Source organism: Miscanthus floridulus, chromosome 6 (genome assembly GCF_019320115.1).
Source record: "Miscanthus floridulus cultivar M001 chromosome 6, ASM1932011v1, whole genome shotgun sequence".
In the NCBI taxonomy this organism is placed as follows: domain Eukaryota; kingdom Viridiplantae; phylum Streptophyta; class Magnoliopsida; order Poales; family Poaceae; genus Miscanthus; species Miscanthus floridulus.
Window position 1 is genome coordinate 122057077 of NC_089585.1, and position 17544 is coordinate 122074620.

General features: G+C 47.5%; 2 protein-coding genes across 2 annotated transcripts; one reads left to right on the forward strand and one right to left on the reverse strand.

Moving 5' to 3' along the window:
* The first annotated feature begins 43 nt into the window (after nucleotides 1-43).
* Nucleotides 44-3066, forward strand: LOC136456796 (heat shock 70 kDa protein). The gene is made up of 2 exons (XM_066456781.1): nucleotides 44-391; nucleotides 1187-3066. Exons 1-2 carry the CDS (start codon nucleotides 181-183, stop codon nucleotides 2920-2922), a joined length of 1947 nt encoding a protein of 648 aa, XP_066312878.1. The 5' UTR covers nucleotides 44-180; the 3' UTR covers nucleotides 2923-3066.
* A 1296-nt stretch (nucleotides 3067-4362) lies between these two features.
* Nucleotides 4363-6866, reverse strand: LOC136456797 (uncharacterized). Its single transcript, XM_066456782.1, has one exon. It carries the CDS (start codon nucleotides 6363-6365, stop codon nucleotides 4809-4811), a length of 1557 nt encoding a protein of 518 aa, XP_066312879.1. The 5' UTR covers nucleotides 6366-6866; the 3' UTR covers nucleotides 4363-4808.
* Between the last annotated feature and the right edge of the window lie 10678 nt (nucleotides 6867-17544).

The window sequence follows — 17544 nt, forward strand, 5'->3', positions numbered from 1 at the left end:
GAACGTTCTCGAAACGACGTCACCCCCCGATAAAACCCCACGCCCTGCCTCCTGCCTTCCCCAGCAATCGTTCCAAAAGCAAAGCAAGCGATCCAAATTCTCTCCGTTTTCTCCAGATCTCCAGTTTCGCTACTAGTTTTGATTCCTTCTTTCGTTCGAGAGAGCGATTCTCTGGTGGCAATGGCAAAGAGCGAGGGTCCGGCGATCGGGATCGATCTCGGCACCACCTACTCGTGCGTCGGCGTGTGGCAGCACGACCGGGTGGAGATCATCGCCAACGACCAGGGCAACCGCACCACGCCGTCCTATGTCGCCTTCACCGACACCGAGCGGCTCATCGGCGACGCCGCCAAGAACCAGGTCGCCATGAACCCCACCAACACCGTCTTCGGTACGTGCTCACTCCTCCCTCTGCCTTGCCATGTTTCTCTGAATGCTTAGAGCCTCTTGTATGCTCAGTGGTTTAGTTGGATCTACAGATTAAGCTCTGAAATCGTGCTCTCTGTGCTGATTGATTACGGTGCTTTGTAAAAATAGGAACCATGGTAGTACGATGATATGACAACGTGTATTTTGGTGGTTAGTGGTATTTATTTAATCTCCTGTTGCTGTTATAGGCACTTAGATTCAGACGTTTACTGTTAAATTCGCGATAGGGTTTCATACTATATAGGTGAATACTATAATTGGTTCGTCTGCAGAGTTTATTATTTACCAAAATTAGATTAGATACTCCTAATCTGTTCTTGTTTGTGTGCTGTTAAATTGTTAATGAACGAAGAAAGAAAGAAATATAATAATTGACGTAATTTTGATGTCCATGCTCGTTTATTGTGGCGAAATTAAGATAGTGTCCTTGTTCTAAATTATTGTTGCCTGAAGAAATAAGTAACTGACAGTATTTCGATGCATTGCCCTGCTCATTTATTCTGACAGAAAAATAAGGAAGAAAAGTTCCCCTGCTATAATATTTTTGTTGCTCTGCTTCCCTTGACTGCCTTGAGAAACGCGGTAAACTGATAGCATATTGCGATGCTTGTTTTACATATTGTAGCCGTCCCCTGTTTTCTGTTATAATGCCCCCCACAATAAGTTGAACTGATTGGAAGATGTCTTGCTTGATGCCTTCTCCCTAGTGCTGACCACTGTTACTCACACAATCTTTGTTCATTTCATTGTAATGCAGATGCCAAGCGGTTGATCGGCAGGAGGTTCTCTGACCCGTCAGTGCAGAGTGACATGAAGCTATGGCCGTTCAAGGTCATCCCAGGCCCTGGTGACAAGCCCATGATTGTAGTCAACTACAAGGGTGAGGAGAAGCAGTTCGCTGCTGAAGAGATCTCCTCCATGGTGCTCATCAAGATGAGGGAGATTGCTGAAGCCTACCTCGGCTCTACGATCAAGAACGCAGTGGTTACAGTGCCAGCCTACTTCAACGACTCGCAGAGGCAGGCCACCAAGGACGCTGGTGTCATTGCGGGCCTCAATGTGATGCGTATCATCAACGAGCCTACTGCTGCTGCTATTGCCTACGGTCTTGACAAGAAGGCCACCAGCTCTGGCGAGAAGAACGTGCTCATCTTCGACCTTGGTGGTGGCACGTTTGATGTGTCGCTCCTCACCATCGAGGAGGGCATCTTCGAGGTGAAGGCCACTGCGGGTGACACTCACCTTGGAGGTGAGGACTTCGACAATCGCATGGTGAACCACTTCGTCCAAGAGTTCAAGCGCAAGCATAAGAAGGACCTCAGCGGCAACCCCCGTGCACTGCGCCGGCTGCGCACGGCGTGCGAGCGCGCCAAGCGCACGCTGTCATCGACGGCCCAGACGACTATTGAGATCGACTCCTTGTTCGAGGGCATCGATTTCTACTCCACGATCACCAGGGCTCGCTTCGAGGAGCTCAACATGGACCTGTTCCGCAAGTGCATGGAACCTGTGGAGAAATGCCTGCGTGACGCCAAGATGGACAAGAGCAGCGTGCACGACGTCGTGCTTGTCGGTGGCTCCACCCGCATCCCCAAGGTGCAGCAGCTGCTGCAGGACTTCTTCAACGGCAAGGAGCTGTGCAAGAGCATCAACCCCGACGAGGCTGTGGCGTACGGCGCGGCTGTCCAGGCCGCCATCCTCAGTGGCGAGGGCAACGAGAAGGTGCAAGACCTGCTCCTGCTCGACGTCACGCCACTGTCACTCGGCCTGGAGACTGCAGGAGGCGTCATGACGGTCCTCATCCCGAGGAACACCACCATCCCGACCAAGAAGGAGCAGGTCTTCTCCACGTACTCCGACAACCAGCCGGGCGTCCTGATCCAGGTGTACGAGGGTGAGCGCACGAGGACCAAGGACAACAACCTCCTCGGCAAGTTCGAGCTCTCCGGCATCCCTCCTGCTCCTCGCGGCGTGCCCCAGATCACGGTCACCTTCGACATCGATGCCAACGGCATCCTCAACGTCTCTGCCGAGGACAAGACCACCGGCCAGAAGAACAAGATCACGATCACCAACGATAAGGGCCGGCTGAGCAAGGAGGAGATTGAGAAGATGGTGCAGGAGGCTGAGAAGTACAAGGCCGAGGACGAGGAGGTCAAGAAGAAGGTGGACGCGAAGAACACGCTCGAGAACTACGCCTACAACATGAGGAACACCATCAAGGATGACAAGATCGCCTCCAAGCTCCCGGCAGAGGACAAGAAGAGGATCGAGGACGCCGTCGATAGTGCCATCAGCTGGCTGGACAGCAACCAGCTGGCTGAGGTGGACGAGTTCGAAGACAAGATGAAGGAGCTTGAGGGGATCTGCAACCCCATCATCGCGAAGATGTACCAGGGCGCTGGCGCGGGCATGGGCGATGCTGCTGGCATGGATGAGGATGCCCCGTCTGGTGGGAGCGGTGCTGGTCCTAAGATCGAGGAGGTCGATTAAGTTGGTTTAGTGTCCGAGGTTTGGTTTGGTGAGGCGTGAAGCACATCTGAATTCTGAAGGTTGTGATGGAGTGATATTGCGAAGTGGTGTCGAATAGCTGTGGACTGTGGTCAGACTTTTCAGAAATAAGTTTTCGTTCCTAATTTGTCTTCGAATTGTTCATATCGTTGCCTTTCATGTTGAACATTTGTTCTCTTGCCTTGCTAATGAGCTGAATTCAACTGCGTAAATCGTACGAAGGGAATTAAGTGCTTAGGAGCGCCCAAATTAAGTCGAATAGAATAGACGAATTCAGTCGTATAGAATAGAATGAATAAAGAAAGGAGAAGAAAAGAGTTGAATAGTTTGCATAATTTACATAGACGAATTCAGCGTGATTTGGTTTCTGAATCCCAAGAAGATACAAGCTCGCTATATGTCCATGCACTGTCAGGAAAACTTTTTAAAAACTGAGTACATTTTATCATTCTTTTCAAAGGGATGGCCTGTGATGTGTTACTGTTTATCTTTGTTTCCAAAGCTGGCCTGTGATCCTGTCTAGGATGTTTGGTCAATTTTTCACACATGCGTTATTCCAGCAGAACTCATCTGGAGCGAAGAGCTGCAGAGCCTCGTCTGATCAGTTCGTTTTTAACGCCTATAGTTTTCTAGATATATAGTTATATATGTGCACCTACATATAGGTTAAATTTTTATTATGTGGCCTATTTTTTGGATCAGTCATTACGGCAAATAGCAGTATAAAATTCGGATGATATAAATTGGTACTATAATCAGAATCCAATATACAAGAATGAAGTAATAAATAAACTCAGACCAGGGATGCCACCGCAACTGTAGAACAAGAGGGTTAAAAGGACACCTAGAGTGTTAAAATACACTACTTCACCAAAGTTTTTTTTTTTTTTTTTGTTTCTGAAGAGATCAAGTACCATCAGAGGTACTTACAAGGCTACAATCATCAGCTCATTTCACATTTATCTGGGTTATATAGTTGCACCTGAGAAATGCTTCAAGAGCAATACCGTTTGCAAAGGGGCATGCTCACATTGGAAACGTTACAGCTGATTCACAGTATGCGCAAGCTTTGAGTTTATAGTTGCAGGCTCAGAATTAGCTGGCTCGCTGCATTCATCTCTGCAACCTATATAAAGAGAAGTATGTTCTTGCTCACTCAGCATCGCAATCTCTCTTCTATGATACGACTTGTTTCTCTGCTTACAAAAAAAGGAACAGAGCACCACAATGTCTCTTCTCCGCTACTACTTGTTTTCTGCTTACAAAAAAGGAACACCTGTGTCGGAGGTGTTTGATGAAATATTCAATCCCCTGTTGTTTTTTCCTTCATAACTGAAGTGAATCAAGCGATACAGTGTAAATTTTTTACGGTAGAGACAAGAAACTGGTACAAACAGATAATCACAATCCAACAATCAAACATGTGACAACTCAGAATATTATTTTCTTTAATTGAACTTAGTACAAAATCTAAACATGAGGGTTAAAAAGACACCCATAACACAAAAGCTAGAACAAACTAGTCTTCAGCCAAGTCTTTGTGGCTGAAGAGACTTAGTATGGCATAGGTCGGGGCGTACCCAGTGCAGAGAGCTCCCGTTCTGTGCGGGGTCTGGGGAAGGGTGTCAGTGGCAAGCCTTACCCTCGCCTGTGCAATGCGAGGTGACCGCGACTCGAACCCAGTACCTTCCGGTTACAGGCGGTAAGACTCTACCGCTTGCACCAGGCCCGCCCTTCACTTAGTATGGCACAGGTACTGAAAACATTAGGCAGAGAACAAGCATACTGAAACCTTGATTCTCAGCTAAATTTGGCATAAGTCTGGGGTTACAAGCAAGACAGAACATGGTGCAGAGACCTTACTCAGCTTAGGTCAAAAGTAGATCATTAGCTCCAAAGTGAGGGGGTCGCAGAGAGACCCTAACTTCATGTTCTTCAGGTTCATTTCCTCGTTTTGGGACCATGATCTCAAGCACTGAGGCAGCCTCATCAAAACATGCCTCGAGCTTAGCATCTTCAGGGATACGAGTAGCTAGAGGTATTTCACGGATGAAATCCCCAGGAGGGCAATGCTCAGGGGAAGGGTCGGCAAGCTTGAACGTCCTACCATGTCTCCTTATATGTTGCATCCTAGCAGTACTAACACAAACGATCTTCACAATGCCATGAGTCAGAGTGTTCCTCCATGAAACCTTCACCCTCTGCTGATCAACAAACGGCAAGCTGACCATTATTAAGTAGCCCTGGTCATCCTCATAGATAGACTTGGCAGCAGTCACTGGCCCACAAGCGTTTCTCATCACCCCAGCAAACTCATGGAGCCATGCAGGTTGCGCTGGTGAATGCATCTCCACATCTTGTTGTGTCTTCTGAGGGCAAGAATTCAGTGGGAAGAATACTTCCTCATCCATGGCTTGTGGGGATAATTCCTTCCTACGCTTGCTGCTGACTGGGGAGAGATCCATACCATCTTCGCCTGAATGATTGGACGGTGATGACAAATTCAAGCCCGCTTTCTTTGAGTTTTGGGTACCATTGCTCTTCATGACAGGGTGTGGCTTCTCAAGCTCAAGCTCTGAGTTCGGAATGGTCCTCCATGTCCCAAAATCACTGGCTTCCTGCGGGATGATGAAATTGAGCTCCCTCCCTGTAAGTTCTGCCCACCTCCTAAGGTCTGCCTCAGTGAGGCCTGCAAGATTTGGTGACCTGACCACCTCAATCCCATGAATACATTGCGGGTTTGACAGGCCCCTGTAGTGCTTACGCTGCATCCGGTGCGACCGCACAAATCCCCTGTCGACACTGAATGGGAACTGCGGCTCACCAGGCCGGGAGTGCCCGTTCATGTAGCTCCTCAGCTGCATCTTCCCGAGAGCATTCTCCGGCCGCTCCTTGAACACCCACATGTACATGTTCTCCATGTCGTGCTGCACCAGGAACATGTCAAGGCGGAGGTCCGACTTGTCGAACCCCGAGACGCCGGTGTTGTCCCGGACGACCTTGTCCTTGCACTTGTCGGACAGCAGGGGCTTGAAATAGAAGGTGAAGAAGAACCAGGCGCCCCAGATGGTGTCCCCGCGCTTGGCGGCCTTCCGGCTCCCGGCCTTGGGAGCGCAGCTGAGCACGGCCTCGGCGCTGTAGATCTGCGGGCCGAGGCCGACGTCCAGCATGTCGCAGAGGTCCGTCTGCCAGGGCTGGTTGATGTCGGGCGGAGGCGCGCCGGAGGGCGACACGGCGTGGGCGCGGGCGCCGGCGCCGGCGCCGACGCCCCCTCCGATGAGGGCCTGCACCATGACGCCGACGGCGCGGTCGTCCGGCGCGGAGAGGTGGCCGGACGGGTCCATGGAGAGGAGCGTGCAGGGGCCGTGGTGGCCACCGCCGCCGCCGTTCTCCATGGACAGGGTGGTGACGAGGTCTTCCCCCATAGCTGCTGAGTCGCGCCGCGGGGTGGTGGGGGTGCTAACGACGGCCTCCGCCTCCTGTGGTCCCTCGCTCCCCAGCCGCTATCTAATCGGTGGCCTCATGATCCCTCCGCACTCCAAGAAGGCGTCCCACAGCAACCAGTCATGCACCCATTCCATGAACCCCACCATCAATTCCACCACAAATCTTTGACCAGCCTCCTCCTCCTCCCCCGGGCCAAATCCACACGACCCACAGAATGCCGCGCTCGATGGAACGAAGAAACCGAAACAAAAACTCTTCTAAACTGGGAATGAAGGGACAGACAACAGAGAGGGACGCACGGCGGTGCGTGCGGCGTGCTAGCCGACTGTTACCTCCATCATCAGAGATGCGAGGGCGTGGTGGGGAGCGAGGAGATGCGAGGGCAAGAGCGCGGGGAGGAAGGCGAAGACATGAGGGGGGTGGGACGCGAGATTGGGAAAGGGGAAGGGATGGTTGCCGGGGGCGGCCGATTTTAATGGCCTCTCTGGGACACCCGCGCGGAAGAGCCCTCCACCGGATAGGACCGGCCAGCGCAGGCGCCGTCCTTTTTTTTTTTGACGGCCACGGCGTTAGGGCTCCGCGCACGCACGCCACGCGGTCTCCAACTCCAAGCCAGGCCGCGGGCCGTGCCGTCCGCCCGTTTTGTCATTTTTTTTTCTTTTGTGGAAAACCGGCGGATCACACAGCCTGGATGCTAGCAGATAATATATTGTAATGTATACTAGTAGATAAGTGCTATAATAAGTCATAACACTGTCAATGGCTTGGGATGACTTGATAATCATCAGCAAGCTATCAATTATTATTTTTTATTTTGGCAACAGACATAGTTATCCTTGTTAGCTCAACAAAGCTCTTGGCCGGCGTCAATGGGCAAAGCATGGTGCTGGTATCAAACTGCCACGACTTGTCCACTGTTTCGTTCTGACGGAACGCATAAGCGAGAGGCCATTTAATTTTACCTTTTAAGACGCAAGAAATTCCCGGTTGGGAGAACGGATTTCATCGTCAGATTCCGACGGAATTTCCAAAAGCGAGTAGCATTATCCACCTGCTTTTGGCCCTTCAATTTGTCTACGGTTCTTGGGTCTGGACTCTGGAGTCTGGACCGAATCGAGTGGACTACGTACGTGCTGGCTATCGACCAAGGACAGGACGGGACCGGAGCCGGAGCCGGAGGAGTACGGCGTCACCGAGGCAAGCAGAGCCCCGAGCGCACGACCCCGAGAAGCAAAGATTGCGTCGCCGTTCGCCGGTTCGGGTGGCTTTTGTGGAACGACACGGCGCGAGTGGCTCTGTGGCTGGCTGGCCTGGCCCTCCGCACCGCCGCTGTGCTCCTCTCCTTTCCCGCAGCTTCTATTTCGTGGGCCAGGCGCACGATATTGTCCCCTCCTATCTTGCCCTCCTCGCGTCGCTTTGAGGGCTTTGAGCAAAAGCATAGCGTGTGATTCCGGTCGCGGCCCATACTTTCTGGTGGCCGAGCTGCGTATCTCGTTCGTCTACCCGGGTCCTGATCGGATCATGTGGAATCGGCGTGGCAAGCGACGGCCGTCACACACGCAATGCGTTGCCTTGCCTACACTCGTTAGCAGCTGGGTCGGTGAAAATGTCCTTCTCAACAGTTTTTTAGGCACGTGTCTAAACGTTCTGCACCTCTTTGCTAGTTTGCTGGGTATTTCTCTTTAACCGGAGAAAAGGATAAACTGTCAATCGGTCTAGATTTTTTTTTTTGACTAACGGGCGGAAAGTTTAGGCACCCAAAGCATGCCACCTCCTAAAATTTCTGTCACATAAAATGTTAGGACACATGCATAAAGTATTAAATATAGACTAATTACGAAACTAATTACACAACTTACGATTAATTTGCGAGACAAATCTTTTAAGCCTAATTAGTCCATGATTTGACAACGGTGCTACAGTAAACATGTGCTAATGACAGATTAATTATGCTTAAAAAATTCGCCTAGGAAATTAGCCTCCATCTACGTAATTAGTTTTGTAATTAATCTATATTTAATGTTTCTTATTAGTATATAAATATTTGATGTGATATGAATTTTAGGAGCGACTAAAGAACCAAACACCTCATTAGACCATGAGATCCACGAAGGAACTGTGTTGCTCAATATCTCTATTAATGTGATCGGTCTTGCAGCAACTACCGATACTCGGTCATCTGTTAGGCCCTGTTCGTCTAAACTTATCAGCCATAGTATAGTATTTTTCTCTTACAATAAATTAGCGAACAATATTTTTTTGCCTAACTTTTCAACGAAGCGAACAGAGCCACGTGACAGTTGACAGCCCAGCCTTCTACTGATCCATCGTGTCGTGTTCCGGTGTCCCTATTTTCAACCTCACCGCCCGGCGCCCGCCGTGTTACTTCCAAACACGGGATGGTGACAACAAAACCAGACTCTCATATCGACGAAAACCCATGACGGACCCAGCTAGGATAATCACTTATCATCGTGACCCCGCTTTAGTATATACTAGTATTATATAAGTGCATGATAGGCTCATAGTTTCTTGTGCATCACTGCCCAAGGTCTCGGTAGTAGCCTATAAATGCCCTGTTCGTTTGTTTTTTAATTCGTATTTTTTAGCTTGTTTTTTTTTCAGTCGGACAGTGTTTCGGTTTATTTTTTCAGCGAAACGAACGGGGTCATAGGTTGCCTCCTAAATTATTCTTTAATGGCATGTTTCAAACAATTATGCAATACTATATAAAAAAGGAAACCAACTTATATATATGAACGTAAAATAACAAAGGGAAAAAATGTCGCTCGGTTGCCGAATCTCTTTTAGTCACAGACTCGTGCCAAAGTTTGAAAATAGTGTACCAAGGAAGCGTTCATATTTGACTTGTCAGTCGACAGTTGGTTTCTTTATCAAACCGAGAAAAAAACTAAAGCAACCTATCGCCTGCCTTCTCCGCTCTTACCATGGTGGTTGGTACACCAAGAAGGCAAATTGGCAATGCAGTATACCGGGTGGGGTTTGACCTAGCCAACAAGACAATTAAAGTATGGTACTTTGGATTTCATTGTCGTTCTCTCCGAATAAGATTCAAACACCCTTTGTTTTTATCCCACAACCATGGCATTTGGATGGCGATGGTTTCCATCCCAAAACCCAGCATAAAAAAAATAACAGGTGCTTAGCTAGGCGCATTGGCACTGTGTCATGTCACTGAAAGATCATATTGAAGTTTTCTTGAGGTTTATAGTTAACTATTGCTATTATTGTAATTGATTGCACTCTTCTTGTAGCTATAGATTATGTGCTTAAAAATGGCAATGTTCACAATTGAAGGATTATTCCCAATGGATCAGGAGAGGTGGGATTGCCAACAAGAATGTTGACCAGACAGGTTTATAGAAAGATTTGGAGGATATTTGACCAGCCACAGTTGAGGCAGGCGCACTAGGGACGACGAGGCATTGCGAGTGGACAACAAGAATGGATAGTTGTGGTTGGTTGATTGGGTTGGTGTGTGTGTGGGGGGGGGGGGGGGGGGGGGGTGGACGGCTTACCGTGTACTCTAATAATGAGCCATTTTCTCTCATCTCCAAATGAACTTGAAGTCAATGAAGCTACATTTTTTTTGCTTCATTGGCTCCGACTCCTCCACCCAATATAGCAAGGAGTCAGAGCCATGCCAAATAGGGCGTCAATGAGTCAGTGCAACGAGGTGGCAATAATAGATCCGTCAGTAGAAAGATCCCCAAAGATGGGTGGAGGTAGGAAAGTATACTTTGTGGAGCTAGCTACACAAAAGAACGTGTCTAATGCTTGATGATACACACACGAAAAGGAGGAGAAAGGCACAAGGGATGTTGGATGTCTTTTCCGAATATAGTACATACATTGACACTCGTATATTTACACACACTCGCTCCTATGAGCATATGCACACACACTGCCTCCATGAGCATCTCCGAAAGACTAATGCCGACCAACGGATCTCGAGATTCATTAATTCACCATAGATGTCCCATTGTCAATGGACACGCCTATAACTAAAAGAACAACGCTCGCACGCCTCGTTTGTTGTGAGTCGACCAACAGAAGCACCGGAGCATAGGTGCCCGCCCACCCCGACGACTACCCTTCAGGAAGTGGAAGCATCGCTGCTGGACACCCGTTCTCTGGCGAAGGCTGCTCAATGGGCGAACGGGCTCGCCTCCACTGTCGCCTGTGCAGGGGCAGCCACAAGTCACGCCGGCGTCATGGGTGCCGAGCCGTGCCCAGAAAGCTCCAGGACCATCCCCTAGGCGCGGACGTGGCCACCCCTCCATGGCCATGCCTTAGCGCCATCCCCCTAGGCGCGGACGCGGCCACCCCTTCCGCGCAGTTGAACGCAGGAGCTCCGCCACCAAGAGGCTAAAGCGATTCACCGACAAGATCTTGTGTAAGGCGCCATTGCCGCCGCTGCCTCAACCGGCTGTGGAGACACAACCAAAGTTGCCGACTCGCAGCAGGAGGATCGCCACATAGTCGCTTCACATGTCTCGGCTTTTAAGCGGGAGAGGTGCTGGTGATGAAGCGGATGGGATTGCTCGACGGACAAACGAATCCTTCCACGACAGCCAAGAATGTATACGACAATATCTTCGTCGACCAGCTCAACCCCTCGCATGCTGAGGCAATGCGACAGCTCTTTCTAGACCCATAAGGAGAGCGGGCGAGGCGCTGCGCAAACCAGCGCGTTTGATCGCCGATGTTGGCTAGGTAGCATGATTAGTGAGTAATAGCCCATGATCTCCTGCTAGGGAGGGTAGAGCCGATTGTATAACACTAATCTCTTAGTGTGCCATGTTTGTGGCGCGTCGTTGTAATTTTTACTATTTTTACTATTTCTCGATCTTAATACAAAAATGTGCAAACCTTTTGCATATTCGAGGGAAAAAAATTCTAAAATAAATCCACAAAAATGCAAACATCAGTACCAAGTTAATGTGCAGGTTCAACCACAAGAAATATAGGGAATTTGTCACCTAGGACTAAGATAATGGGGGGAAAATACAACCCTATTTTTCTTGGTGAATAGGACTATAGGAATAACGTAGCAAGCCTTCCTTCTCTACTGGTCTTTGTTCCTTTCATCCGTGTGGTAGTCATTTTCAAAGTTGGGTGGATTATTTGCTATCAAAAAGGTTGGGTGAATTATTGGCTCCTATGTGCCACGATATGATTGGACGGCTTATCGTGCGACCGGGGCTACATCGCAAGCAGTCAGCTCAATTATCATGCCTAGGACTATGATAGTATATTCCAAACACTTTCTCCTCCAGCAATAACATCGTTAGATTTTTAATTTTCACGCTGCAGTCAGAAGTGAGAAAAATATAGATGTGGGTAAGCTCATCAAGTCCATGTAGCTAATAATATTTCCTTTGATGAAACAGCTAGTATTATTTTTAGCTCATAATTGAGGGCATTGTGCTGGCACTGGTAGAAAGAATATCGCCTCGTAGCCATCTAGGTCGTCTCTGATCCGGTAGTTGGAGGCATGCATCGTCACCAGGCGGAGGTAACTTTTCTCTTCTAACGACAAAAGAAAAGAGACAAACCACTAGATGAGCAAGCCGAGACAAAAAAAAAAAAAAAAAAAAACGGGGGGCAGAGCACGTTGGACGGGCGTCGCGCGATGGCTCGTGGGCGAGAATGAGGCGCCGTTTGCTAGAGCTCTAACCGGCTTCAGTTTCTCTAACGTATTTACTATTTATAGATTTTTTTTCTCTCCTCTCTTCTTCTAGCCGATGCGAGCAGAAGAAACATGTTTTTTAGCTTCGTCGGCTCCCACGGGCTCTGTGAGAGGAGGAGAGGGGAGAGAAAAAAAAGCTCTCGTGAATAGTGCATGAACAGTGAATACGCAAAATTAGAGACGGCAGGCCCAAACAGGGACTGAATGACACGGCGCAGCGCACTCGTGAACATCGAAAAATTCACACATGTCATGCCAGCCGTACATATGCGATTGCCCATAGTTTTCAGTCCCCCCCTCCAAAGCCAAAATGATTGCCGGAAAAGCGCCCAAGCACGTAAAGAGAAAGGGAAAAGCAATGTCCGATGCGCCAACACAGCAGCTCGTTCTCGTTCCTGCTCTGTCCAAACAGATCGCCGCACGACGAAGCCAAGTGCGGCGGCGACCAGACGAAGACAGCGCAGTGCGCGGCCGCTTGTTTTCTTCTCCGGACTTCTATCGCCCCCCTCGCTCTGTTGCCGAGACAAAGTATACAGTAGTATATATAGTATAGTTTGCTGCATTATTGGGGATGATTTTTTTTGTCACTGCCTGGGATGCGTGCCTGCAGCTGCAAAAATGCAGGGCACCGAGCCGAGCGGCAGTGCAACCGTGACGTGTACTGCAGCTGAGGCAGATATTAAAGCTGACGGATAAGTTGACTGAAGCTGTTTTATTGTGAGAGAATGTACATTCTATCTAATAAGCCAACTGATATGTTCAAGCGACCGGGCCCTCAGCTGCAGATACGTGCGTGGCGCCGTGTGTGTGTGGAGTATCTCTTGACCCGGCATGCGCATGCTTTGTTTTGCAAGTACCCAATGCAGATCTGGTACGAGTGAGGCCGGTGAAGCGATGACAGGCTTTCAGTTTTCTTTGGCAAGCTGCACTTATAATTTGTCTGCGTCTGATTTGGTTTTCAAAGCAGTGATGTGGGCACCACGGAATAGAGGCCTTGTTTAGTTCAAAACCTTTTCCCAAAAATGCTACAGTAGCCATCACATTGAATCTTGCGATATGTGAATGTAGACGAAAAAAACTAATTACACAGTTTAGTTGGAAATCGTGAGACAAACGTTTTGAGCCTAATTAGTCCATGATTGAATACTAATTGTCAAATAAAAACGAAAGTACTACAGTAGCCAAATTCCCAAATTTCACTAAATTAAACACAGCCAGAGTAGAAATTCCAATGTCCAAACCGCTGCTGGCAGAGCATGTGTGGTCACAAAAACAGAAGGGACCAACACTGAACAGCAGGTGAATAGATGATATATGCAAAATTGCAAATGAGATGTTACTATTTCGAAGCTAAAAGAGTAAAATTGCCCAGATATGGCAAATGCTACTCCCTGCATTTCAAAATATGAGTAAAACATAATAAACTAAGGCCAGCAATCTTCGCGTTACTAATTAGAGACACCAACAACGTTAATCCTTTGGACGCGTTATTTGAAAAAAAAAAGATAAATTCTCAAATTCTTTAAAATTTAGAAACATTTTGGTCATCTATTCCATAATCTCTAACTGTCGTTGACACGGCCCCGTTCGACTTGCTGAAACTTGGCTGAAAAACACTGTTCTGGCTGAAATGTTGTGAGAGAAAAATACTGTTCCGGCTGAAAAAAGAAGCCGAATAAGCCAGATTTAAGATAAGCCGAACTAATCTGGTAAGTATCCACCTTTGCTATTAGATGGAAAATAGTCTAAAATAATCCCTTAAATATTGATCTAAATTATCCACCATTGCCATCTTGTAAAATAACCTAAAGTAATCCGTAATCTTCATCTAAATTACCAACATATACCATTATGAAAAACAATATAAAGTATCCCATAATTTTGCATCTAAATTACTTACCTCTGTTTTTATCAAAAAAATAATCAGATGCCCCAAGTAACAACTAAATTTAAATCACTTAAAAACATAGTTATACAAATATACCAAAATTCTCCTGTAGTGCTCCTAAACTACTCACTTCTGTCATTGTTAGTGTTTTAACGTAGAGTGTCTTTGATGTAAAGCAAGAGACAAATGAGAATGGAAATTGTTGTTATTTTATTGATCCATGGTTGTACATATATATATATACATGTGAAAGGACACTTCCGAAGAGGCGTCTTCTAAGAGAGCGGTTGATCACTAATAAAAGTGATTCATAACAGTTAGCATAGAAAGAAAACTCAAGATATGCATGGACGTGCATCACTATACAAACCATACATGTTGAGCACATGTTTAGCACACATGAAGGTGTGACCTAAATCTGAAAATATGAAAGGTTCGAAGAATACTTAAAGTAGCTGGTAACTAAAGCCTATCTCAAATCGGTCTCACCAATCCCCTGGCCAGCCTAGCTGTTTTAGACCCTCCCTCCTCTACGGACAATCTTGTCTCGCTCTGGGCAAATTTAACCGAAAACTAAAAACAGAACCGAAAGAACCGGAGCCGAAACCGAAAGAACCGAAACAAAAAAAAATCTAGTTCCTTATTCGGTTCGTGATATTGAGGAACCGAAATAACCAAAGAAAATTCGGTTCCTACTCTTGGTTAACCGAATTAACCGAAAGAACCAAAAGAACCGAATGACATGAATTATACATGAATTTTGTAAGATTATGTTTGGTTTATGTGTAGTGTTTTATATTTGAACTGCTATATATTTGTGTTACTATATTGATATTGTTTTCTTATACATTATTATTATTAATAAAAATAAATATAGTGTTGCATAAATTTGCCTTAGAACACGTATATTTATTGTTGTCTTGAGGTCTTGTGAAAAAAATCGGTTAGTTCGATTAGAACCGAGAACCGAAATGCTCGGTTCCTAAATTTTTTTGGAACTTATCGGTTCCCATTTTCTAGAAACCGAATTTTATCAATGACCGAGGGAACCGAACCGAACCCGAACCGAAAATCGAACGCCCACCCTTAATCCTGTCCTTGCTCGTGTCTGACTGCTGCATCAACTCTCTCTCTCTCTCTCTCTGCGCCCTGTGACGGTGCCACCCCTTCCAACGCATGGCAGCGCCAGCCCTCTCAGCACAAGTGGCCCCCGACACGATGCCCCTAGTGCGAGCAGCCCACAGCGCGGGCAAGCCGGCCCTCATCACATGGCGGCCACCCTCCTCCCTTCCTAGAGCGACATGCCCTAGCATGGATGCCGCCCTCTCTCACTCGACGTGCGGGTGGCTCCCTTATCGCATGAGCGCCCCCTTGGCGGACTCGGAGGGGGAGGAGGCCCTACGACATCAATCTACGACCTAGCAGGTGGGCTACGATGCGGCATAGAAGGGGCAAGCGATGGTGCGGCTAGAGCGGTCGGGTATTTTTTATGAAAATAATCGTTTTTATCATCGGTTTGAAATCAAGGCTAATGAAGATGATCCTCACCACCTATTTTCACTGCTTACGTGCGAAATCGATAGTGATAGGGGTTTTGGAGTTGGCAGTGGCGTTGATTCTGCAGTAGTAGTAGTGTCTCGTATCTGCAATAATTGTGTACTATAACCACATTCTTGGATTCGATAAGGTTTCGAGATGAGGCAATTATTCAGTCCATGATAAGGACATTTGTGTTTCATGTGATCAGTGGCCATGTTTACGTGGCAACCTATGTGCGAAGCCCATAGATTGAGCTGCTTTGAGCATCAACTACGGACCTATTTGAATCACTTGCAGATTTATAAAGAAATGACTTATGACTAATTGCACAATAATATGGACTGTTTGGATGAACGACATGTTTTAGCTCGTCTTCATAAATATATATTCTATAGCTGATTCAAACATGCCCATCCAAGTAAAGATTCACAGCCAGAAAACTATACAATATAAACCATCTTTCAAACAAGCAAAAGGAAATTAATGATACTATGCCCTATTGCTCGATTGTTGAGATGGGACCTATCAACGTCAAGCATATACACCCATATATATACACCAAAGTCTGAAAACAGTGTGACTGTGGAGAGAACCGATTTTTTTTTTATTTTTTAGCATTTTTAAAAAAAATCACAAATATGTCCCTGGAGGTATGATTTCAAAATCTGGACCCTTAGCTCGGCACCATCGTTGCTGGCGCCGAACTTACACATCTCGGCGCCATCGTTGCTGGCGCCGAGTTCTTGAGCTCGACGCAGACGTGGCGCTGACTTGGCAGGCAGCTCGGCATCGTAGATCCTGGCGCCGAGCTCGGCGCCATAGATCTTGATGCCGAGCTTGGCACCGTGGTCTCTGGCGCCAAGCCCTGTATTACGTATAGGCCCTCCCTTCCCTTCTCTCTTCCTCTCTCTCTCTAACGCTCCCCAAACCAGCGCTGTAGCCCCGCCGCCGCCGCCCGCCCACGCCACTGTGCCCGTCCGCGCCCGCGGCCACTCGCGCTGCCTCGCCACGTGGAGCGCTGGCCGTCCCACGCCCGCCGCGCGCTGTCCCTCCCGGTCCGCTTTGCCTCGTCCGTCCCGGCTCACCGCGTCCACCGCGCGCATAGGCGATCCCTCCGGTGACCTCGGCGATACGGCCCCTGCTCCCAGCACGCCGCGACCTCGCCGTCGATCCCGTCCTCCACGTCCGCGTCGCATCGTTGCATTAACTTGGACATGTAAATTTTTTTAATATGCAATGTAGGTACTTAGTTAGCTTGAATTGTAGTGCTACTTAGATTATTTGATAGTTTCTAGTAAATGACATGATGTAGGCAGTTGATTTAGTTAGTGAGATAGATATAGTTAGATAAATATAGTTAGATAGCCAGTGACATAGGTACATATATATAGTTATTAGATAGCTAGTTGATTTTGTTAGTGAGATAAATATAGTTAGGTACATAGACATAGTTATTTAGGGTGTAGTTGGTTAGTATCTATTAGAGAGGTACTATATAGCAACTACTTGGGACTAAACGAACTGTATTTTAATTTTTGTTTGAACTACTAGATGGACAATCTAGTGAGCATATATCATGGAGAAACCGTGAAAAGAGATCGCTATGGATATGTTGAGTTTGTTGAGATGCAAAGCGTGCCTGTGTTATTCAATAAGAAGCCATCGTTTAGTGAGTTGGCTGTAAGGGCTCGGGAGGAGCTACATTGACATAGAGCTGATGATGATGATGTCATCGCAGTAGAGGGTGTACTTTACCTAGGTTCCCCTCCCAACATTCTTAGGAAGATGATCCCAATTGGGTGTGCAGATCAGTGGGAGAACTATGTTAGATCGCCTATGAAGTGCCAGTTCCAAAGTTTGGATGTGGTTGAGCGTCGGGTGTTAGTTGATTCCATCCCTCATGGGTTTTCCCCACCAATGGGTCAGCAGACACACTTCGACCCTCCCGTCCCAAAACCTGATATGGATGTGGAGGTTGCACCTACGGTTCCCGATGCTCAATCTGCCCCCAATATGC

Coding starts and splice junctions, on each gene's coding strand:
- LOC136456796 (XM_066456781.1), top strand. CDS start 181: ATGGCAAAGAGCGAGGGTCCGGCGATCGGGATCGATCTCGGCACCACC. Junction 392..1,186: donor CCCCACCAACACCGTCTTCG/GTACGTGCTCAC, acceptor ATTGTAATGCAG/ATGCCAAGCGGTTGATCGGC.
- LOC136456797 (XM_066456782.1), bottom strand. CDS start 6,365: ATGGGGGAAGACCTCGTCACCACCCTGTCCATGGAGAACGGCGGCGGC.